At 36.5% G+C, this 26400-nt stretch overlaps 2 protein-coding genes across 2 annotated transcripts; both read left to right on the top strand.

The window, feature by feature from the left end:
* Positions 1–284: 284 nt before the first annotated feature.
* On the top strand, positions 285–4706 carry LOC130746483 (protein Brevis radix-like 2). Its single transcript, XM_057599118.1, has 6 exons — positions 285–628; positions 1099–1246; positions 1546–1922; positions 3078–3213; positions 3459–3853; positions 4251–4706. The coding sequence occupies exons 2-6, from the start codon at positions 1127–1129 to the stop codon at positions 4327–4329; spliced, it is 1107 nt and encodes a 368-aa protein (XP_057455101.1). The 5' UTR covers positions 285–628; positions 1099–1126; the 3' UTR covers positions 4330–4706.
* Positions 4707–7994: 3288 nt separating this feature from the next.
* LOC130746482 (GBF-interacting protein 1-like) lies at positions 7995–17655 on the top strand. The gene is made up of 10 exons (XM_057599117.1): positions 7995–8389; positions 10428–10471; positions 10577–10817; positions 11286–11415; positions 12241–12830; positions 13298–13631; positions 13897–14164; positions 15071–15160; positions 15820–16266; positions 17158–17655. Exons 1-10 carry the CDS (start codon positions 8209–8211, stop codon positions 17503–17505), a joined length of 2673 nt encoding a protein of 890 aa, XP_057455100.1. The 5' UTR covers positions 7995–8208; the 3' UTR covers positions 17506–17655.
* The last annotated feature ends 8745 nt before the right edge of the window (positions 17656–26400 follow it).

The raw sequence follows: 26400 nt of genomic DNA, 5'->3' as shown, positions 1-26400 counted from the left end.
TGTGTAAAATTTACAAAACTTCAAATCAACCTGAAATTACAATAATACCCCTATTTTTTCTAGGGGTATAACATGTGACATTTTTCTAGGTATTTCATATCACACAACACCCAATTTCTTGGGCAAATGAAACTTCATACACATGTAACAAAGACACCAGTAATCAGCCACAAATAGTGCAATCAAGTACTATGTAGCAAAAATTCAGGATCATTTATGAAAAATGAAAACGAAATTGAGGCAACTTTTGTGGAGAATAACATCAACATATGTGTGGGGGCAAAGTGAAGTGGATAAAAAATCACAGAACTGAAGAGATGCTTCTTTTTTCAAAGCACATAACTTCACGCCGCTACACTCCCATTTTCACCTTTTCCCCTGTCTCTCATCTCTCTCTGTGTGTCATCTGAGTTAAACCATAGGGTGGCGCATGCATCATCTCTCTCTCACACCCTTTCTCTCACTATATATAACACTTCACATTCACACTGTCACAAGCTCCACGCTGCACAATAGACACATAGTGGACCAGGTCATCACGCCAAACCTCACACGTTGTAGAGTTATCAGCTACATACATTCATAGAACCCGAATCTCAATGACCCTTCTTCACAAACACTGAAAAGGGTACTCGTTTCTAACTTGCACTCTATGTATTTGTTGTTATGCGTGTGTTGTGTGTCTTATGTTAAGTCTCCTCTGACTCTTAGAGAGAGGCAGAGTCTAGTTTACTCCAACTCTGCTATATAAATAAATCATAAAGATTACATTTTTAATGCATTTTGATCTCATTGTCATAGATCTTTCACATCTCAGCCTACCCTTTTACCTTCTCCTTCTTTTTCTCCATCTCTTCCCTGAAGGGGTGTTTGAAATGTTGTGATTTTGGTCCTCATTGTTCATTGGATCACTGTTTGAATTTGACTGGGTTTGTGCACTGCATCACATTCAATGGAGGATTTGGTTTTTGTGTTTTTGGGGTGGATTGAGTTGACTGCAGATCTTCTGTTTGTTTAATTGCTGCAAAGTGTCAACCTTTTTCTAATAACAGCATTGGTTTGATTTGGGGTGTAACTTGGTGATCTTTTGCCGTTTAGAGTGTGAATCAGGTGAAGGGTATCAGAAATGTTGACTTGCATAGCTTGTTCCAAGCAGCTTAATAATGGATCTCTTCAACCAGAAGAAGAGGAAGAAGCTGTGCAAACACCCAGCACCAAGCAAGCCATCAAGGCTCTCACTGCTCAGGTTAATTCACAAAGCCATTTAGAACTGTTTTAGTAATCAATTGTGTAATTCTCTTCATATTTGAATGCTAATAGTTAGACAAGAGATTCAGAAACTCATTATTTTGCTAACATGAATTTGTCAGTTTTATAAAAGTCCATGTTCTTGTTCCTGCCCTGGCATGTAGGATTTCATTTTTGTGATTCCTTGAAGTTTGAGGAACAAATCATGGAATAGAAGATACCCAATTGTGTTGTCTTTCAATGTTTTCTTATTTTGTTTTTCTCTGTGGTGACAAAGAGCTAGTTTTTGTTTACCAGATCAAGGACATGGCAGTGAAGGCTTCTGGGGCCTATAAGAATTGCAAGCCTTGTTCAAGATCTTCCAATAATAACAAGAATCGAAAGTATGCTGACTCTGATGTGGGCTCAGATTCAGCAAGGTTCCACATGGCCTACCACCGAACTGGTAGCTCCAATTCAACCCCAAGGATGTGGGGTAAGGAAATGGAAGCAAGACTGAAAGGGCTTTCCAGTGGGGAAGGAACACCAGCATCAGTGAGTGGACGTACTGAGTCAGTGATGTTAACGGAGGAGGATGAGCCCAGGGAATGGATTGCACAAGTGGAGCCTGGTGTGCTTATTACTTTTGTTTCATTGCCTCAGGGTGGGAATGATCTGAAGAGGATACGGTTCAGGTACTACCCTTCTCTCTTGTATGTTTTGGAAATTGCACGAGCTCTTAGTGTAATTGATTCTAAATTCAAAATTAATTATGGGGAGAAGCTTATGCGAGTAGCTTCAGGATGTCAGAATTGTCATTTGGCAGAGGCAACTAGCTTTTTAACCAGTGTAACTTTGTCCTTTGGTTGTTTAAACTTTCACTTCTTTGATCTGGCATTAAGTACATGTTTGTTTGAGAGTGATCACATACTTTTCAAAGGCTGTCCAGATTCTAGATTGGCAGCATCTATCTTGTTTGTATTGCCTCTAGCTTTGTTCCACTGTCAGTAACTCATGCTTCACTGGTTGTTATAGAACGGGGCAAAAGCAAAAAGGGTTTTTATCTCCTAGCCTGATCATTCAAATGCCCTCCCTCCTCTCATCCCCCAAAAAGAAAAAGGGAAAAGAACAAAGAACAGAGGGGGTGTAAAAGGGGGAAATAAAGTAAAGGAAGCTATGCAATTAAATAGGCCAGCCTCACTTTTGTGCCATAGCAATTTTCATTTTATGAAAGACAACCAAATTTGTCAAGAACACTCCCCTCTGTTCTGAATTATAAAGGAAATTTTAATACACGAATTAAACTAGAAGGGTCCATTCAATAAATAGTTTATGAACATAAATTCTACTTTATTGTTATTGAATATTTTCATTAACTTACACGATTTAACTATAACTGGTACAAGTTATAACTTAAGGCACTTCTATCTTTCATAAAAGTTTAGGTTTCTATTAAGTCACTCTCACAACAATTTGGAAACAACGTATGGAGGTTGTAGTAGCATAAAATTTAACTGCTTTTTTTGCTCAACGCAACCATGTTGGGGGATCCAATTATCCAAATCTCATTTGGACTTATAGTTCTGGGTAGGTAAAACTTCCAGGGGTGCATCAATTGGTAAATAATTTGTGTACCCTGAGCACAAACAGTTTCCCCAGAACCCAGGGGATGGAGCTGTTTATAAACTTTTTGAAATGTTTGGGTCTATACTACTATACCAGTGCTGTCTCCCAAAATGAGCTGACCATTTTAGTCCTATACAGGCTGAAAGTTTTTTGATGAAGGAAAATGTGCTTGTGTTAGATGTCAGGTTTCTTCTTTTATCTAATTATTTTATGTGTGTGATCAGCCGTGAAATGTTCAATAAATGGCAAGCACAGAGGTGGTGGGCAGAGAATTACGACAAGGTCATGGAGTTGTACAATGTTCAAAGGTTCGATCAAAATGCAGTTCCTCTTCCAACCCCACCTAGATCTGAGGATGAGGTGAGGATTCACCTTTGTGTTATTTGTTGTTGAGAATTTCATGATTAAATGTGTATTCCAAACCAATGCATGAGTTTGAGTGGTAAACCTGGCTTTGAATTGCATGGAGTTGTGCAAGGATTGTCTTCCTACTTAATCTGTGACCTATAAATTAACTAAGGCAGTGGATTGTTACCTTTTATATTCACATGAGCAATTCATTTAGAATATTCAGTTTTGAATCGACTTCTCTTTTTCTTTTTCAGAGCTCAAGGATTGAATCTGCGAGGGACAGCCCTGCCACTCCTCCTCTCAGTAAAGAGCGCCTGCCCCGTCATCTTCACCAACCAATGGGAATGGGTTACTCCTCATCAGATTCACTGGATCACCACCAAAGGCAACCTCAACCTCGTTATGAAACAAGCGGTTTAGGATCAACACCTAATCTTTCCACCATTAGTGTGCCAAAGACTGAGAGATCATCCATTGAAGGTTCTGTAAGGACAAGTTCCTCGGGAGAGGAAGATCGCTCAGGTGAGCTTTCAATCAGCAATGCCAGTGAAATGGAAACCGAATGGGTCGAACAGGATGAACCAGGAGTATACATCACCATCAGAGCGCTGCCAGGTGGAGCTAGAGAACTTAGGCGTGTCCGGTTCAGGTATGCAGAAATCATAAGAATGGAAAATAAACTATTTTAATGCAAAAGTTTTTAATTCTTTGTAGCTAACTATCTTAACTGGTGCATGATACCTCCCAAGTCCTAACCAAGTTGTGTTGCTCCTGGATTTTTGAAAATTGTCTTTCCTTAATTTTGGTATCTTGTTTATGCTTAGTAATTTGATTCTCTGATTTTTTTAAGCTTCTAGGTTTTATAAATTAAATTGGAGGTATACACCAAATCATTAAGACGGATTTGGAATTTAAAAGTCTGTCATGAAACATGATTTATAACAGGACATTATGGCATTGTTTGACCAAAGCTTTTGCTGTATATTCAAAAGCTGAATTTTTATGACCAATCACATTCATTTAAATTAAAATTTTCTTTTGCACAGCCGCGAAAAATTTGGAGAAGTGCACGCCAGATTGTGGTGGGAAGAGAACCGTGCTAGGATACAAGAACAATACTTGTGATTGTGACTGTAGAAAAGAGCCCCTTACACAGACAACTGCTTCAGCAGGCTAACAGAGTACAACTTGAGAGCTTTACAGTATTGTGCATTCTAGATTCAGTTTCCTCTTTTCCAGTGGATAATTTGCAAGTAACTGCAACTTTCAACTTTGGAGTTCACTTTAGCTGTGGAGAAACGCAGGTGTTGGGAAATAATTAAATTATGATAGTGAGATTTTAGTTACAGTTAAACTTGTTAGGGAGATAGCATCAGTGTCTTCTTGCATTGGGAATTGTCTAGTGTTTTCCATCTTGTATGAATTTTGAACTATTCCATGTGATGTAATATGTTTGGTCAATTGGTTCTATCAAAATGGTTAAACTGGAAATTTTGCAGAAAGCCAATCACTAGAAACTTTGATAACCAAGTACCTGTTTTCTTTCAATGCATCAGAAAACGTCTAGCAGTTTCTATAACTGATCAAGAATTAGTGGCAGTCTATAAATAGAAGATAGGACAAAGATGGAGAGAATTTAATAGCTGTCATGATGGCAAAGGACAAGGGTTAGGTTATACATATTTTATCATAGAATTAAAGCTCTAAATATGTTAGCTTAAGGGCTAACTCGTGATTTTATATGGTGGAGCTTGTTTAACAAAATTGCTGTCATTAACCATTTTGTGAAAAAGGTACTTTAGAATTATGATATGGCTCTTATTGGTATGGTATGTTCGTCTACGCGATTCACCAGCCCTACACATGTTTCCATGCAATACTCTTTTGTTGGAAGCAATAATTTTCTGCTTCCATGTGGAGGCCAGTATAGGTCTGCGTGGTGTAGACTACGCCAATAGCATGTTGAAGCGCTAGGAGATCTTACCGAGAGAATATCCACCAACTTGGGATTTTCTTTACATAGGGAGATTCGGACCCAGACCCTTGAGAGAGTTAGGCTCAAATCCAAGTCCTGATGGTCAAGTCTGTCAATCCACGTTGGCTTAATTGCCTTTTGCACCTTCTGAAAGGCCAAATAAGAACCGTCTGTATATTGTAACTCCAGATTAGGATTTAGGAGTGACATCTGCCATATTTAAAGCAAAGTGAGTGTTAAGCTAGAAGGGACAAGATCTGATATCCATGTAACATGTTAGAGACAATCGCTTGTTCCAAAAAAAGAAAAGGAACACCACGTCTAGATGCAAAGAACACCATGACCTGACCTCTAAAGCCCCATGTAATCATGTAACTATGTTTGCATTGCAGTGATATTATTATTCTAGCATAAGTATTGATGTTTGAGTAAAATTATTTTATGTGTTGATTCAGGTTCAATGAGCGACAAATATTCATGAAGAGATAAAAATGTGCTACCATATGATTAGTGGATGATTTCAAAATAATGATGCAGAAAAAGATCCATACGGCATGAAGCATTCGTGAATACAATATACATATTTTTTTGAGAAAAATGTGCACATGCACATCAAACTTCATACCTTTTGCAAGTAGGTAGTTTCTACTTTTATTTCATCCCATCAGTTCCTAAATTTCAACTTAAATTACCAACGTAAAAAAATAAAAAATAAAAAAATCTGTTTTTCTCCATGTAAAGCACAAATTAAGGAGATAGTGGAAGTCCTGTCTTCAGGCTAAAAATTGGTAGCCAGTCTCCAATTCATAGAACTGATAGTTTGGATGTTGGAACACAGTGCATGATAAAAGTAATAGACTTTCTTGATATCCAAATTCTCTTTGTATGGTTTCAAGGAAACATCGGTCTAGACTGTTATACATATGATTCCTACATCCACCTAAAGGCAAGGTTCCCCAGTTTCTTCTTTAAATTTGTCGTGTGATTCACAGCTTCTTTTGGAGGTTGATGGCATTACCAATTGTCCCTTTTTCGAGAATGAAACTGCATTGCAGAGGGCTTATGATATGATATGTTGTAGAAACAATCTTACATGATTTACCAAGATTTTTGTAATGACTAATGAGATTATAAAGAATATCACATAGTTTGATTTGATGGTCCAAAAACTATTTGAATGTAGTTGTCTATCCACTTAGGAATGAGAACCAAGAGGGTTTATGCAACGGGCAAGTCAAAATTTCCTTATTCATGAGGTGATTTAATGAAATTGTTAATCTTCTTCCCAACTATAAGTTATCACTTTTTTTAGAGCGTGTGAACCATGTGGATTAGAGGCTTTGTGTGACTAAGGTCCATCTTAGTTTTCTCATGTGTTATTTGGGCACGAAAAAATATCACTATTTGATCCTATTAGGCAGGGTAGATGAGAGTATGGGAAGACACTATAAAGTATAAATCTATTTCATTTTCCTTAAAAGTGATTTGTAAAAATTGAAGGTTTTTTTTTTTTTTCTCCAGATAAGATGGAGACACCTTCACATTTAAAATTGTAAAAGTGTCATTCAATCGAAAGATACGTTTTTATATCTGATCGATATAAGATTCTAGTGAGAAACTTCAAAGTTCTTAATCTTAATTTAAATTTTAGACTTGAAATTAAATAGTAAAAACATTTTGAAAAATCATTTATTTTAAATTGAATTTAAATTTTATGAATAAACTAAAAAAAGTTCTTCTAATTTTGCTGGTTACAAATGGAAAATTAAAAGACAACAAATGATGCTAATCTAGAGCGTCTCGGTACTGAAGCACCACCATGCTGGAAGGAGGAAATCTCTAGACAAAACGAGAAAATCAGTCAATCGTTGCTTGCTGAGTTAAAGCATTAGCCACTGAATTTTGCTCCATATGAATAAGAGACAATCTAATTGCCCATCACCAGTGAAACATAATTCTAATGCGAAGAATAGTATTGTTCCCCAAGTTGTGGTAACATCCACATTGTTCGCGAGAACCTCCATAACATCTTTGCAATTTGAGGCGCACACAACATCCTTATGACCCAAATCCATACACGGTTCATACCATGTACAACGACAAGGAATTCCGCAAGGAATGAATTCCCCTACCCTAGGCTCGTCGAAACTCTAGTCAACCAACTTCCATTTAAGTCACAAAGCACTTCATCCAAACCCATACTACCTATACCCGCCATCCATCTTCCATCAACATAAATTCTCGCATCAGCGTGTTCCATAACACGTTAGCATGGCTGCACCATACGAAACCAATCTGGTCACTACACTCGTACAGGGAGCAAATCAGGTGGGCGCTAAAGTCGTGTCCCATGCAACAACAACGTTCTTTGCTTGCCCCACTTTTTTCCCTCCAAGTTTAAACATCAATCAAAATCAGCTACGTAATACATTCCGCGACTTTCATATCCACCATAATCCAAGATATCGCTGCTGAAACAAACTACGAAATCAGAAATGTAATTGCACAGAACGAGCAATCAGAGGCATCATAACATTAAAATAAACCCATATCATTATTGATTTAGACAAATTTCGAAACAGATGACCTAAAAGAAGATTCACTTTCAAATTATTCAAATTAAAGAGACAAAAATTCCAACCTCATGCTTGTATCAGTTGTATGTGAGATGACAACTTTTATATATAGATTTTGTATCTTCCACTAACCCACGTGGATTAATTCCCAATTTAAGATTAACCCAAAGGGCATAATCATAATTTAACAAAAACCCAGTTTTCCTCAAACATAAAAGAAAGTCATCTGTCAAACGTTTTCAAAACCCTCACTCACTTCTCTTCTCTTCTCTCTCAGAGCCGCTTTCTGGAGAGACTGTCTCTCTCTCTCTCTCTCTCTCTCAACAGAAAAACCCAACCCAGATAAAACCCTAACCTCTCTTTCCCTTCCTCCTCCTGCATCGTCGTCAAGTTTTACTTTTTCGAGTTCGCGTTAGCGTCTTCTCATCTGGGTCGTCTTCACTTTTCGCTGCAATGGTCCCTGCTTCGCGAACCGAAGGTGGCACTGGAACCAACGCACTCTCTGCCAAGGTGAGAAAAACCATCCAATCCATCAAGGAAATCGTTGGGAATCATTCCGATGCTGATATCTATGTCGCCCTCAAGGAAACCAACATGGATCCTAATGAAACCACTCAGAAATTGCTTAACCAAGGTTGGGGCCACTCTGTTTTTCTTTCTTCAACCCTACTTTTGTTTTGTTTTTTTTTTCCCTTTCTTTGGTTTTGATTTTGTGTTTTTTTGATTGTGTTGGCTTGTTTTTGGATTTTGGATTAATGGGGTTTTGTTAAATGTTTGTTTGTTTTTTTTGCCCCTGCCTTTGGGGTTTTGATTTATGGTAGGGCTGTGAAATGTTGTTCCCTGAGGATTTGTTTGATGTGTGTGGAATTCACATGTGGGCTGCATTTTGGTGGTTAGTTTGCCAGTGTGAGAAACCTGTTTTTGAGGGTTCGGAGCAATGTTCCTTGGTTTGATTTTGGTGGCAAACCTGGTTGAGCCTCTTGGTTCTGGTGGAGCTTGTATTAGTTTGAACTTTGAAAACCTAAGGCTTATTTGATTGGCTTATTGATTTTTGATCTAGGGCTGCATTTGTTCATATTTTTGGTTTTCTTTTCGCTATTCAGGCTTGCAGCTGATTATTGCAATGCAGCTTATGTTTTGTCGCTATTGTGATTTTTGAGCTGATCAATAGTGACACCTAGTGAAGTTTTAGGGCAATGATTATTGCAGTGTTATCACATATATGCCACTGCGGTTTTTCGGTTTTTTCGGCTTTCCGCCATGGCGGATATCCTGCCATATGGCCGCCCTATTCTGGCATTATTTGTTATGAATGGCGGGATTTGTCATTCTGCCATGACCCGCCAATTAACAGCACTGTTATAGCACATGCTAAAGACAATTCCAATTGTACTTCTTTTCCAGTTTTGTTTGAGATTTAGAGGGAAAGAATATAATTACTAATCGGTTACGCCTTGTTTGGTTTAGGAAAGAAAGAGAGAAGAGAGAAGGTAAGTCAGGAAGAGATGAGAAAAAGAATAGATTTTGTAGGGCGTTTGGTATAATAGAAATGAAAGAGAAGGGAATGAATGACGTGGACTCTCTCCGGTTGTTTGGTTGAACAGAGAAAGTACGGAGAATATTACTTTTATATTAAAACTTAAATGCCACTTTTACCCCCCAAAATATACATTTTTTAATGCTTTAACATCCCACTAACAAGGATAGTTGTGTAAATGAAAAATAAGGACTGCTCCTCACCCTCATATCTTCGCCAAAAGAGAAGAGAGCAAAAATGTGGGCCTGAACCACGCCAGACTTCTCTTCTCATCAAAGGGATGATGCAAAACGAGGGCGACTTGGTTCCATTTTGCCTAACTTTCTTGCATCGGTAACTTTACTCGGACAAACACTGCTCTAGTGTTATCAAATATCTGCCATGGTACCCGCCGCAATGGCAATTTCGCACAATGGTTTTTTGGCTTTCCACCATGGCCTATATCCCGCCATAATCCATCATAGGTGGGCCGTTATTTCATATATGGCGGGTTTTTGGCTGAGGCTCTCTGCCATCTGCCATTAACAAGCTTGCTCTTATTACAATATTCCATGTCCCAAATCCCACTGACCCCACTCCTCTATTGGTAAGTTTAGTTCCTACTCCAAGTTATCATCTAATGTTTTTGTCCTTCTGCATTCAGAGCACAGAGGAAAACAAAAAATGACAGATTATATTGAGTGAAATTATAGGCGTTTAGCAGGGTTATCTTTGATAAGTTGCAGGCCTATTTAACAGATAATCCAGAAACTCTGGTATCTCTGTGATGTGAGGCCCAACTTTGATGCAAATTATGATTGATTTATTCCCTACAATCTATGGTCCCGGGGAGGAATATTTCTAGACATCATATGGTCTAAGTTACGTGTGCTTAAATAGTTATTGCATGTGTGAGCGCCCATTGGTGTGCAGTGCAATAATAATTAGGTGGTGTATAGTGTACATTAGAGTATGTATCTGGAATTTTGTATTTTGAACCATGCACATTATTCTGCTATAGATATTTGCCCCATGTCCGATTTCTCTTTTAATTCAAATTGTGTTTTGACTATGTCCCGAATTAGCTAGTGATTTGAGGAAAAGCTGAACAGTGAAAAGTCATATTCTCCTAATGATCATTGTGTTTTTTATTCAGATACATTCCATGAGGTGAAGAGAAGGAGGGACCGAAAGAAGGAGGTATCATGTCTTGTATACTTCTCTTGGTGGCTCATTAAATCTATAGTAACATCGAAGAATAGTGGTTTTCTCTTCGTAATTTATTAACAAGTATTGTTATTGCAGACTCAGAATGTTGAGAACAAGGTTTCAGCTGAACCACGGAAGAATGTTGAGAACAAGGTTTCAGCTGAACCACAGAAGAATGTTGAGAACAAGGTTTCAGCTGAACCACGGAAGAATGCTGAGAACAAGGTTTCAGCTGAACCATGGAAGCATTCTGAGAATGGTGGTCAAGGAATGAAAGTTCATACCCCTTATGAACGTAATGTTCGAAAAACAAACTATTCTCGCAATACTTTACCTGGTAATTCTCTTATTTTCTCCCTATTTTAAGAGTTTAAAGTGTGATGCCCTGATTAGCATTTTGATCAGCACCGGCATTTATTTTGTACTTTATGTTAAATCTTCTGAATGAGTTTTAAGCCACCAACATATTGATTATCATTATTGTCCTAGAGTTGTGTTGCATTTTGGTTTCACTTTGTAGTTATGATCATGATGACATGATTTTTACTTCAGAGGGTGGTTTGTGTGCTGCTGCTGCTGCTTATCTTTTTAATTTTTGGGCTCATAGAGGGTAGGGGACTGGTTAATTTGTTTTATATTGTAAATCTATTGATCAGGGATCATATTGTGGTTTTCTCTAGAGATCGAATAACTAAATGGATAACTTTTCTTTTTGTTTCAAATAACTAAATGGATCTCTCTTTTTTAAATTGCATGATTTTTAACATTATGATAATTGATCCTTACATTCATTCTTACTGTTCAGGCGTCAGCAGAGAGTTTCGTGTTGTCCGAGACAACAGAGTAAATCAAATATATAGAGAAGTAAAGCCTCCTTCACTGCAACATTCAACGTCAACGATTGAGCAATCAACAGTGAGCACATCTGAAAAGGGGTATGCTCTGATTTTTAAATTATCTGGATTTGGCAGGCTCAGTTGATTGTGCTTTATTTTTAAGATATGTAGGTGTCAACATATGCACACACATCCTTTTTATGACCTAATCATCATTTTTGGGTTGCATTCTAGTGTGTTCAGAGGTGAAAGAAAGTTTGTATACCTAAGTTGTGAAAGCATTTCCCAGTCATAGAATAAATTTATGTAATAGATGTGATTATGTAAAACCTGGGTTGGGATGTATGCAAACTGAACTTTTATCTTACGCAAAGTGATATGAAGTTAAGAGTAAATGTAGGCATGAAGGGGTTAGAAAGGAATCAAATGATGAGAACTGATAAACCTTTCTTGATAGAATAATTACAGAATAAATTTAATATTGTTATAGCATTTAGGGTTTAGGGTCTAGGACTCTAGGTCCTTAAAATTTTCTCGTGTTGAACTTGAAACCAGAGGCACTTGAAAATGCAAACCTCACTGAATAAAATCGTTAAACAACAGCAAATTATTTAAATATTATACTTTGAAAACAAAAGAAGTGTTCCTCTGTCCTTTACATGACACTTAAAATAGTACATGTGTACTCTGGGCCTGCAACAGATAGTGCCATGAATATTTTGTGCGTAATAATAGATAGCACTATAAATGAAAGTGACCAGGGCTCATTGGTGCTACCCTTCTTTATGTTGAGCTAATGCAATTGGCCTTCGAAATCAGACTTGGAAGATATATTTGATAATTTAAATGCGGTATTTATCATGGATTTCTTCTCACGTAGATAGCTAAATCTTGTATATAATTCATGTATTATATTTGTTACAGCTCATCAGCCCACGCCAATCAAAGTTCATCTGGTGCTAGGAATTCTCAGGCTCCAAATGGTCCTTCTGACGCACACACTGGGCAGTCAAAAGATGCAGTTTCTAATGTCAAGAAAATTACTTCTGAGGAGAAGCAAGGTGTGATTTTGAATGCTGCCGCACGAGTGCAACCAATTAAGCCTAATAAGACCCATCTAAATTCTTCCACAATGGTATCAACCAGTTCTGCTATTGGGGTGTATTCCTCTTCAACGGATCCAGTTCACGTTCCCTCTCCGAATTCCAGATCATCGGGTGTTGTTGGAGCAATTAAGCGTGAAGTTGGGGTGGTTGGTGTTGCTCAGCGGCAGTCTTCAGACAACAAAGCGAAGCAATCTTTTGTTCCCAGTAGTTCTAATTCTAATTCTCTTATTGGAAAAGATGGTACATCTGCAAATTCATTTCAATCAATTGGCGTCATCTCAAAGAGGGAACAATTGAGTCAAACTAATGTAACTGAACCCTCATTCCCTGGCATTCCAGTTGGCAGACCAACCTTTAACAATCAGTATAATAGTAGGCCGCATCAACAACTCGCGGGACATCAGAGAGGTATATCATTGAAATGGCTCTATTAAATTATTGTTTCAAAATCTTCTTTCATGATTAGAGATCATTAGTGTGAAAGCATAACATGAGTGAAAATGTTGTAGTTTGCTCTTAGGTACTTAATTATTTACTTTTGGGGGGGCGTATACAGCATTATAGTTCAGTTTTTTTTTTTATGGTTTATGTTGGCAAAATGAAATGATTGAATGTTATAATGTATTATGCTTTTGTTTTAACTGATTTGATTTTACTTGGTTCCGACCAGTTTCCTTGTTGCAATGCCAATTTTCAGTGTAGTAATCCTTTGATTACATTTTTCTTTACATTGTTTTTGAATACCGTGTTCACAATTGGTTAATCTACCTATTTCCTAACCCACTTCAGTGAGCCAATATAAGTTTTGGAGTGATTTCTTTTTTATTGTTAGCCACTGTTATCCATGTTTTGAAATTTGTTGTGTTCTGATACAGTTTCCCAGCATAATAAAGAGTGGAAACCTAAATCAAGCCAGAAGACAAGCAACAGTCCTGGAGTGATTGGAACACCTAAAAAATCTGCTTCACCTCCAGCAGAAAATTCTGAACATAAAGAATCAGATATAGCAGAGCTTCAAGATAAACTTTCCCAAGCAAATATATTTGAGAACCAAAATGTGATCATTGCACAACATATCCGAGTTCCAGAGACTGATCGGTGTCGACTGACCTTTGGTACCATTGGGACAGAACGTGATTCTTTGATGGAGCAATCTAAGGATCAATTAATACAAGCTAGCGAAATGTCAAATGTGGAATCAACTCCAAGGTTGGCATTCTTGTTTTGCCTGCAGCTTCTATTATTTTTTAATTCTTTTGAACAATTAATGACTTCGTTTGGGTGGGTGGGCTTAATATTTACCAGCTGTTCTTTGAAGTGTTTGTGATTATTTTGGTAGTGATATTCATTGTGTAGAAAGTTTTTTTCACTGAAATGTGCTTAACTTGTTATGCTTATATACTGCTACTAAGAACATGATTGTTCATATGAATTTCCATAACCTAGTTGTAATGTTATTTAAATTTGATGTCAGCTTGACAGTACCTGCTCAAGAGTTGTCCGCTGACGATGTTTCTAGGAGCAAGCAGGTGGATCTACGGGATGATCATATCAGAAGTTCTGGGTCGGACTCTCCAGCATCTGCGACTGCTGCTGAGCAACATTTGCCTGATAACAAAGAATCCTCAAACCCACAGATTCTTGATACTTATGTCAATATTGGATTGGTGCGTGATAGTAGTCCGTCTTATGCACCTTCTGAGCCACAGCAGCACAATTCTCATGACATGCCAGGCTTCTCGGTTAGTGATTTCTTTCAACTCTACCATCCAAGTCAGTTTGTCATTGAAATTTCCTTTAAGGTCTATGAAAAGTTATTAATGGACCACATTTATGTATTCCATGAATCCACGGTAGTATGGCTGGCCCTCATCAATGAGGGGCTGGCCCTCATCCCGAATCCACGGTAGTTATTAATGGACCACATTTATGTATTCAGCGTTTGCATGTATGGTGTGGTTGTTTTATGCTATTAACATTTTATGTGATGGGAAGTGCACACACAATGCTTGGGAAAAAGTGCATATCATCTCGGTTTGTTGTAGAAAGCTAATTGAAACGATGATCTAATTATAAAAGAAAGGTAAGAAATCCTGAATAAAGAAATATAAGTTGATGCTAAGTAGTTCTCCCGCCGTTCCTTATTAACTGTCCCACTTGAAATTTCAAGAGAGCATTAATTGATGTCTTTCCAAATATTGCCCTGGTGAGAAGAATAAATGAGAGATAAAATACATTTTAAAGAGTAAAATTGGAAAAAAAATACAACTTTTCTGGATGATTAACTAGGAATGGAGGTAGTAATTAATATGTGTATATTTTGGAAAATTATGTTGATTAGAGCAATTGAGATGGGAAATAGAATTGAAGGAACTGAAAAACAATATTCAACAGTCTTGGACAGTTGAACAGGAAAAACTCATTAACATGTTAACATCACTGAGCATTTCCACCCATCAAGGTTAATTACTAATATATTTGATGGGGAAAGGTTTATGGTCTTAGTCCGACCCTTTTTTTTTCATTCTTGACATTTATTCATACCTGTTTAATGGCACATTTGTTGCATATCTGTTTAATCACATCACATATACACATCTGTTTTTTTTTTGTCTTTTTTTCGTTCTCACCTTCATGTTTCCAAACAGGCATATGACCCTCCAACTGGTTATGACATTGCTTATTTCAGACCCACAATGGATGAATCTGTAAGAGGACAGGTTCTGTCTCCCCAGGAGGTATAATTAAATTATACGTTAATAAAGTGTTTGAGCCTTTGAGGTCATTTAATTACTTAATTTTAATAGAGTTTATGTGAGCAATGGTACTTTTTTCCTTGACCCTGTATTGTGTCTGAGTGAGCAATGGAGTTCACTCAATGAAACTTATGTAGCCTTTGGTACAGGTTAGAATGGAACTGAACGTAAGATTAAAGTTTTATTCCATGTTAGGTGATTATTAAAAACAAGAGAATGAACATATGGTAGCAAAATTTCGTACATTTTGGTTCCATAAAAAAGAAGAGAGAGTGAACTATTTTGTTCCATTCTAGCTGTTGTTAAATGCTACTAATGAATATTTCTTGATTATCCACTACCCTAGTTTTGCAGAACGATTAAGTTGAATTTGTTTATCTTTGTAAAATTTTAAAGCCTTTTGAAGAAGTTGTCTGTTTGACTTAGGGTGCTTTTAATATCCCTTGGAACCTTGTATATTGAATGATATAACCAGTTTTTCGAAGATCATTTGCAAGAATATATCATTTTTTTTTTGCTTTGGTGTTTGTGGATGAATATCAGGAATACTTTTCACAGCATACACACCAGACAGAGTTCTCTTTCTCTCTTCCCCTTTTAAATGCAACACCAAATGACATGGTATTCTTTTGTGAATGCAGGGTTTGAGCTCTCATGCATCACACAATATTCCCGCGTCCTCAATTTCCATGGTGCAACAACAGCAACCTCCAGTGGCACAGATGTATCCACAAGTTCATGTTTCACATTATGCTAACCTTATGCCATATCGGCAGTTTCTGTCCCCAGTCTACGTTCCACCTATGGGTATGCCAGGATATTCAAATAGTGCTCCCTATCCTCATCCAGCAAATGGCAGTAGTTACTTGATGATGCCGGGAGGGGGTTCTCATCTTAATGCCAACAGCCTTAAATATGGAGTTCAGCAGTTCAAACCTGTTCCTGCCGGAAGTCCTACAGGATTTGGAAATTTTGCTAATCCAACTGGGTATGCCATGATAGCTCCAGGTGTGGTCGGGGGTGCAACGACTTTAGAAGATTCATCTCGAGTCAAGTACAAAGATAATCTTTATGTCCCAAATCCTCAGGTAATATGCTTTCATTGTGTTTTGATGAGTGAAGGAAAGAATTGTTTGAATTTAAGCAAAAATTAAACATAAGCAGACATATTCGCTAAAAAGCATTTCATGATCTTCTTGATTTGAGACCAACTCAGTTAAGTGCACCTGACACTTGTGATTTTTTTTTTCTCTTTCATCTTCCCCTGCAAAAGTCTGATAGGTTATAACCTAATTAATCATTTGAACCTTGCAAGCACCTTACATTACAACCTAGTTGATAATCTTGTGAAGTCATGTTTGATTCTCTTTGCTGCCTCATCCTTACGGACTCTTTCGAAATAGGACCATATTCACCAAGGGTCATATCACAAGTTTATAAACAGTACGGTCACTCATGAGTTTTGTCCTATTTAATTTGCTTGGCGGTTATCTCATCTTTGACCTGGTGCTTGAGCTAATTATGTGCACCTTTCTGCCTAACTCTGGATAGTCCATTTGCTTAAAATTGATATCACTTCCATTTCTCCTTCAATTTCATAATTTTAGTCGACAGAAGGTGCGATACACTGAGTGCATGTCTAATACACGGTATAAAATCATGGTGAGTCAAAATCATGGTGGATAGAAGCAACTTCCCTTAGATTTTGCTTTTGTGCACCATGATTTTGTCTTCACACTGGTTTTCTGCCGTTTACCCAAACATGCACTGCATCTTGGGTTCCATCATTCATGTGATACACAATCTACTAGGAAGTAGAGTACTGTTAGGGCAAGATTAGTAAAGATTGATCCTCTGTTGTTCTCTTAATCTCTGTAGATTATATTGTCAATAAGACCATTTGTTGCTTCTGGCCTGCCTTTTCCTTCCTGATCTTGATTACAAGACTAAAATGCAGTGTCATTTTTTCCCACTTACAGGCTGAGACATCAGAAATCTGGTTGCAGAATCCAAGGGATCATCCCGGTGTGCAATCTACTCCATACTATAACATGCCCGGGCAAACCCCTCATGGTGCTTACATGGCTTCACACACTGGTCATGCTTCCTTCAATGCAGCAGCTGCAGCTCAGTCTTCTCACATGCAGTTCCCTGGCATGTATCACACTCCTCCACAGCCAGGTGCTATGGCTGCTAGTCCTCACCATTTGGGACCAGCAATTGGCAACAATGTTGGAGTTGGGGTGGCCGCAGCTGCTCCTGGAGCACAGGTTGGTGCATATCAGCAGCCCCAATTGGGTCACCTCAATTGGACAACAAATTTCTGAAGGGGATTAAAAAGTGAATTTAACCCAATTTCTGTACAAGGGACTGAATTACTCAAGTAGATATAGAGAAGTTTCTGTTTCCATTGTGAAATGAATAACTTAACTGTTTTTTTTTACAAATGCATGCAGGCATTAATTAAATTTTCATTCTCCTTAATATGCAGTAGCTTCAGGAATTATTCAGAGTTTTGACTGCAGAAAGTCAAACCTGATTCCTAAAATCCATTTTTCTCATAATGCTGAAAAACTCATATAAGTCTCTGGCGATAGTAATCCCCCAAGTCCTCCTAATGATGTTTTCTTGCTAATTTTAAGTGAAATCAACACGATAGTGTCACTTGGATTCAGAATTTGTGACAAGTGTATCTCCTGGTGGCTGAGTTCATAGAAAAGAGAAGGATAAGTATGACTCAATCCAAAAAATTTAGAGGGGATTAGTATGATGCAATCCAAAAGAGAATGATTTTTTAAAATTAGATAACAATTCATTTTAGTCTCTATTCACATCAGTCTAACTATGTAGGATGCATATTAGGCAAAGGTCATGTTTGGTTGAAAATCAGGTTCAGTGCATTGAAATTCTAGAATGCACATTACTAGGCTTCATAACATGTGAAAAGAATCCATGACCATGGTTGATAATGTTAACAAAGGTGAGCACATAATTTAAGAAAAGGAAATTAAGCAAAATTCTTATAAATTGAGACAAAAGTTTAATGTTGCACTCAATTGATATTTAAATGCAATTCTTTTTTCGGCCTTAAGATAAAATCCTGTGCATACAACATCTCTGTCACAAATATTTTCAGTGCAACTTTATTTTAAACTTCATTTCTCGATCACCTTCTCTTCTTTTGGGAAAGCCTGAATGAAAAAGCAATACAAAAAACAAAGACCGTTTTTTTTACTAGAATTTTCTTTGATTAATTAGCTGGAAACAAAAGAGACCTGGGGCTCGGAGGGGTGCTTTATCTCTTTTGCAGAGAGTACGGATGTGACTAGAGAACCTTATATCTTGGCACTGCTGTTGTAATGGGGTTCACTTTAGTGGTCTTTAGATTTGTATTTGGATGGAGCTGTTCCTCGGGATTGGTGTAGCTTTTCTTTTTGTATTATAAACCCCTTTTGTTCAAAGTCTGAATCCTCCAACCCCTTTTAATAGGGACAACTACACTTCTTCTTTTTAGAGTTTTAGACCCTATTTTGTGTTTTCCATCCCAAGAGTAGGAGGAGGACTAGGTGCACGTTCACATTCTGACACTGGAAAACAACTTGTCTTGAATCATCCTTTCAGAGTGCTGGCTAGGACTTGGCTTTTTTGCTCTTTTTGTTACTCCTGAAAGAAACTCTACTAAAATTAACTACCATAATGCTAATGGATTTTTAATAACCCAACAACCCCAAATGCCCATTCAGTGAAAAACAAAAAATTGAAATTAACTTCACGTTTTTAAATGTAATGTGTGCATATGTTGAAATGTTTAAATGCATATTTTTGCTTTTGGATCCATTGGAAGTGGAACCCGAACGATACTTGATAGTCTATTTTAGGTTTCGTGTCTCATAGTAGGACCCTCATAATGCTCATTCTCAAATCCATGGCATTGGATGATAGTTATAACCGGAATCCAAAAAGTCTCAACTAGGTAGACAATGAGCATTTATCCACACAACTCATTTTGCTATTTAGTGTCTTCATAGTTTTTAACTAGAGTCAATTGAGCTGCATGCTTTTCCTTTTCAGATTAGTGCTTCAACTTCAAGTGTATGTTTGTTTTGATGCTGAGCAAACATTATTTCTGAAGTTAGAATTTATAATGTCGACTTCAATATGATCAAAGAGTAAGATTTGGCATTTTTGAGTCGCTACATTAAATTTAACAAAAATCTAATCACACATCATTTTCATTATATTTAACAGTGTTTTTAGGAGTTGTATTTACCAACTTTTTTCATTAGGGTAGGAAAAGCTACCTCTTGTCACTAGCTTCTGCTAATGCCAAGAGCTGAAACCACTGTTCCGACGCCTGGTTGGTAGGCGCTCTGCCGCACTACCAACATTTGCCAACGGCAACAAGGGAGCAGATTGTACCTATTAACTCATGCTGAGTAACCTCATGAAGGCACATGCACTCCGCAACAAAGGCTATGGCAAAAAACTTGTAACTACCGACTAAGACCCAACATACTAATCACGCAATACCAACTTATATCCTACGAGAAGTTATTTGCCAGTCAGACTCCTACCAATCACGATGGAAACAACACGCTTCTCATGATAAATAAACTTTGTGGACATATCAATCCCATGTTACTCAAACATAATTGCCACCAATGTCTGATCGTCGCTTGTTATTGGATAACTTCAAAACTAACCACACTCTTTCCAAAGCCAGCCACTCTTTGCTTGGGGAATGGACACAACATTCAAGGACCTGGTGTTGTACGCAAGCTCTCTACAACCCGTCTGAATTAAACGAGGTGTCAAACAATCCAACGATTCCCCTTAATCACCGTACCTCGTAGGCAATCGAGACAATCCATGCAATCTCAGACTCTCCTATCTCAGATTCCTCAAAAGCGAACCCTATAAAAGGCAAAATTCATGAAACACGAGGTATGCATTATTCACATATCTTTCCCGCTTCTCACTCATATTCTAACTTGAGCATCGAAGTGTTTTTCAGATATCACCAGTAGAGACTAGAATATCCACACCACCATTCCCTACTCAACGCAACTCTCTTGAGTGATTGATTAGTTCATACTTCATACGGATCACATGGAATTTTGAATGTTTTTTATTCACTTTAATTATAATAGTGCATCGATCAATAGTTAATTAAACAGATAGACATGCATTAAGCCGCAACGTGATGCTTGATTTATCACAAGTGGTTGCATTGCGAAAACTAAACGATCTAAATGGGCCAAAGCAAGCAATATATAGTTTTGATTGAAGCTAAGGTTTGTGGTGGATGGGGTGACCCACGATTTGAAACTAAGTTAGAGGAAATGATGGAAGCATATGGTGAAATGGCTACCAACCAACTTTGTAGTGTGGAGAGGTGTCAAATGCATCTCTTTCTTTCTTTTTTCAAAAAGGAAAAAGCATCACACCAATTTTGCATCTTCATAGAAACCACCATATTTTATAACGAGCTAGTTCATGTAAACATACAATTATCAATCAAAATAAACATTAGGGGCAATTTTTAATCATTGATGTTTGTGGCAGTTAAAAACCATCGCTAACATATATGTTGATTAAATGTCTAGTGGAAGGGTATGTTTGAGAATAATTTTCGTTTTACAATGGAAAAGTTGGTATGATATCGACCGTAGCACGATTATATACGTAGCAAGCTAAGTCTTGTAATCCCATCTTCGTGTGTTCTTCTATTCTTAGCAATTCATTGACGGCTATCAAACAAATACAACTTACATTTGATTAACCTGTTGAAACGAAATCTCGGCTTACATAGAAAAGTGGACTTATGTTTTTCTCTTTCAGTGTATCAATCATGCTTCCCATGAATACTAGACAATTATTCAACTAGTACACGAATATGTAATTAACGGTTCATATCAAACAAAGTGTACTGTTTATGTTTATATTGATTGATTTCACATTTTCAAAAGAAATTAAACCATGTTATAGTGTCATTTGACGTGTGTATGCATGTACACGCATATATGACAATCTTGTCAAGGTGATAGGGGCACAGGGGGTGTTATTAACAAGAGTTTGTGAATATTATTCATGACTTTTTTAGTTTAATCACGTAGTACTTTAGGTAGTCCTATAATATTTTAACACATGTCTAGGTAACCTAATAATATTTTAACAAGTGTTTTAGAAATTTTTTCCTCATAAACCATACAAATTATTATTGAACCAAAAGGAAAAACTGCGGTATATCCAGTGATTTGAAAATTAAAATTAAGAGGGAGTAGTAGGGTTTATTTGATTTCGTTTGATGCTTTTGATGTTATCCTTATTATTATTATTATTATTATTATTATTATTATTATTATTATTATTAAAATCTCACTGCAGCTGCATCAATTCAACCGGTCTTGCCTTTGTGTTTCGAAGACAAAGTGTGTTTTACGTGGGGCGATTGGTTCCTTAACAACAGGGATGTTTCAGACAACAGCAACTTCGATGATAGGTGCTACAAACAAAAGTTTCGGAAAGGCAAAAACAAACGCATTATATGAAATGAATGTTTTCTTATCAATAAACATTGATATTTGTAGTAGAATAACGTAGTAAAAAAAATGATGTATGTACACATGGGATAAGAAATGAAAAGAAGTAATAATGTAATATGAAATACGAGGCGTAACATAGTGGTTGCTCACCTCATTATTTAACTATGAAGTTAAGAGTTTAATAATGACGGATAAAAATAGAACATATGTGGTGCCTATAACATGCTCAAGTGGTAGCGTGTCTATTCGAATGGGATAACATTGGTGGAGAGTAAGAGTACATCCACAAAGAATAAACTTTAATACGTTCTTAGGAAAGGATGATGACAATAGCAACATGGAGCACAATGCAAGTGACTTTATCTTAATTGGGGGCTATTTAGGCCATGTTAATGTGACATATATATGAATGGGTTTTGGGTCCCCGTATTGGTCACTAGCTTTGATCTAAATGGGATCTACTTAACCCTCACAATTTACTTTCTTTAGCTAATCCATGATCTGAAAGCAATTCTAAACACGTTATCTATGTCCTGACCGTCAGTAATAGTGAGATTTTGCGGCAGTTTTGTGATCATCGGTAAAAGTTGTTGGTAATTATTTAGTGTTTTCTTGTAGTACGTCTAACCATGCATCTTGCATCAATACCAAATGTCAGTGCCCTATCACAACACATCTTGCATTCAGATCAACCAATGCATGTGTGTTATTAACACACACCTTGCATCAATGTCAAACAACGTCTTTGTTCCATGCACCCGGACAATTACATACTCACCTTGTGTAATCCCAATTGCATCAACCACTTACTGCAAGTCAAAATTAGTTCTTCCATCCAATTTCTCTATCAGAACACCACCACAACTGCATACTGATTATCAGCAGTGCAGTACTAGGTAGGTTCCTGAGAAAAAGAGAAGTGGGTTACAATTAACACACTTACACATCAATGTTTTCTAGCTAGGAAGAACTTTCATAAACAACACTTTCACGATGTCAACCATGTCTCCATGTGGAAACTGTCCTAAAGTTGTTACCATTGTTGAACCATTGCCTCTGATATGCACGGTGGGAAAAACACGTCACATCATAAAGAAATAAAATATGAAGACAATCAATAATAAGAGAATATAATGTGAAATTTCAAAATCAGAGAAAAACCATAACCGTTGTCAAAACTAACAAGTAGAAAATAAACATTGTGAAAACTTCACTTAAACTATCTCACGACTCTAATATACCTCCCTCTTCAAAATAAATATTTAAATTACATCTCACAATATTTTAAAACAAGAGTATAAGAGAAAAATAAAATAAAAATATAAGCTTAAAGTATTTCTAGGTGCATTTGCAATCAAAGAACTTTGATCAATATATAGCATTGACCTAGGCAATGTGAACATTCTCCGATTATTTTTTTACCTCCCATTTCATTTATCATACTAAATAATTTGTGAAACTTGTTCCATCATTACAATGAGTCTCATCAACAACAAGCATATGCTATTTTGTTGTGTATATAGCAAGAGAAATTAGAGATAATAAAGAATGATGGCATCCTACTCTCATATTAATCATGTAAATATATGAAGAGGAAAGAGGCTATTATTGGTTTTTAATCTCCTCTAATTTTACCCGTTCAAAATTGTAAACACTAATATATATATGTGGTTACAAAAAGATGCACCCTATATCTATTTGCACTATAGTTTCACTTAATATATTATTGGACTCATAATCCTACTAAAATCTAGCTCTGACTTAATATTGAACATCCTTATTTCTTAAGGATAGAATTTTGGAGTGATTACTCATCAATTTAACAATCAATTTCTCATAAATGGTTTATAGTACAAGTGACATGATAATAAAATCTCCAAATTGTTTGATATGAGAAAATAGTTGTAATTTGGAAATCATTTTTTTAACTAGCCAAGTACTTCATACGTACTAAATTATTAATATCTTGCGCATGAGACTTGAACTTGAGGGTTGAGACTCGTGTATCATCATAACATCCCATGATTGTTAGTTATATGAGTTGTGTATTTAATTGCTTTTGTATAATAATTATAGAAGACACTTGGTGGAAGTGTTATTATATTAGCAACCTAGCTGGTAGTTTTCATTATGAAATATTTTCTTGAGCATGAAGGGAAGGAAGAAGGAAAGAGAGTGAGAGAGAGGTACAAAATGTGTGGCCACAAAAGACTAAGTTAGTAGGCGAACATTTCACACACACGTTGTTGTATTTGTTTGGATTATGCCTTTTTCTAGCTACCTTATCAACTTAATTAATCTCACTTTTCATCACTTTTTTCTATATTCTCATAATTAATTCTCTCATTCTAATCCTTTCTTAGTGCTAATAAGATCTCTAATGGCCTTCTTTGTTTCAAAATTTGTTTCCGTCTCTTTCTCTTCATAAAGTTTAGGAGCCACGAGAACAATCATTGTGCAAATAAGCACACATCATGCTCCCACTAACTCTCTCTAGCTATTCCTATTGCCCCACTAGTATAGACACGTACAAATTTGACTATGGATAGAAGTGAACAAGCATATGTGTGTTACTATTTCTTTTGTATTGTCAATTAAGTGAGCTTCCATAATTGAACAGGAGCTACCAGATGGATATACATCTTTGCTTCTATAATTCAGGAATCGGAATAGCCTTATGCCGATAATGAAAGGCTAGTGTGCGGATTTGAAGTTCTATAGCGCTCAGCGTTTCATACTAAATTTATCGTGATCAAATTTCATTTCTCCACTGATTGTTGACTTAATATGGTAAACTTTTAATTAACCATTTGTATATGTGAAATTATGTTTACATTTTGTGTGAACGTAAAAACTCATCCATTTACTATTGCATTATTTCTAGCACTACAAAAACTGGGTATCACAAATGCTCAAAATTCGTCGGTAATGAATAAAAGTCGTTGATAATTGAATTTTTGTTAAAGATTAATTACTGAGGGTCTTGGTTGTCAATGACCGTTGATAATTATCAAATATCTAGGCCGTTAATTATTACAGAGATAGTCGTTGGTAAGTTATTGATGGTCTGATAACTGATTTGATATGCACCTGATGGAAATGCTAACTTTATCAAAGTTCCTCTAACAAAGTTGATATTGTCATCGACATGAGTCTTTTTTGTCTATTCAAATTATCACTATTCATAGTTTCATATATTTCTAATTATTATACTTATTTAGTATTCCTAATTATACTATAAAAAATTAAATTAAAGATGATTGAATAGAAAAACTAAAGAAAGATTGTACGGAAAACATATGAGAAGAAAAAGAAGTAGAAGAATAAGGAACCATGATGAAAATGTCATGTGAAGGCCGATTTATAGGCTTCCGATGACTTTGGTCGACAATACCTAAATTTAAAAAGATCATCAAGTTATTGATCGCTTTGATCGTCGGTAACTAACGACTAGAATTTAGAAAAATGGTCAAGTTAATGATGGTCTACATATAGACATCGGTAGACGGTTATTTTAGAATACTAACGGTCTTAGTCGTTCATAAGTTGACCGTAACTAATCCTACAACTACGTGCTGTCAAATTATCAGATCTAGACCGTTGTAACACAAGCTTAAAAAAGGTTAAATTGAAGCATGATACTACTGCTAAGAAACTTAGAAAAATATGTGAATTTAACACCAACAAATCCTACCCCCTACCTCCTCAACGTTCTCTTTTTAAACATATACCTAGACATCTGCACTTGATTAAAATAGGCAAAAGGAGAATAGTGTTGATTTGAAGAATCACGGGCATTAGAATCCAGAAACATAAATGAACTCATAAAGCCCAAAATTTAGTTCTGGAGCCGCATTAGTTGACTGTGCAAACAGATTATCATGGCAATACTACATAATACAGCAGTATAATACCTTATGTTGGAAGTGCTCCACACATGTTCATATCTCTCATTTCCCATTTCCCATCAAGAGCTAACACACTACCCTAACCCTTTAATCATAAAGGGCACCAATTCAAGAACTTAATAGGCAAGGGATCAAGCTTTTACAGTGAAGTGAAATTCTACCAAACTGCATATCTGTTAAGATCATGAATAACTGCATCCAAATTCAGATTTTCATATCAATAAATTTATATTGCAGAAATGGAATCTTCTTTACATGATCAAAGCATCTAGACTCAGATCCAAATATACTGTGCTGTTAGGATCAAAATCTACTTTGCATGGTCCTACAAAACAATACATTTCCTTTCTTTTCATGTATATAAAGAGAAAGTAAGGATCTAGTGTCATTTCATGTGATGAAGGAAAATTTTAGGAGAGAATGAAGGAGAATAATTATTTGAATAATCAAAGTATTAATATTAAATAAGTGAAATTCACCACCAAAACAGTACATCAACTTATGTAGGGTTGTTATAACTTATATAGATGTCTCATGCTCGAGTCCTTGAAATGCAACTCCAGGTGTCTCAGGTTTGAGTCCTTGAATGCAGATGCCTTAAATAATAGAATGAGTTTTATCATCTATAATAATCATACCCGACTTGAACATGATTGTGTTAGTGAATAAGACATGTGGCTTTAAAAAAAAATTGAAATTCCACATCATTGTGGACAGCCTGGCTAGTTCTACTCCCTCATCCCTTATAAGAGCATCCAAAAGAAACCAC

Source organism: Lotus japonicus, chromosome 3 (genome assembly GCF_012489685.1).
Source record: "Lotus japonicus ecotype B-129 chromosome 3, LjGifu_v1.2".
In the NCBI taxonomy this organism is placed as follows: domain Eukaryota; kingdom Viridiplantae; phylum Streptophyta; class Magnoliopsida; order Fabales; family Fabaceae; genus Lotus; species Lotus japonicus.
This window is presented reverse-complemented; position numbering and strand designations above follow the sequence as displayed.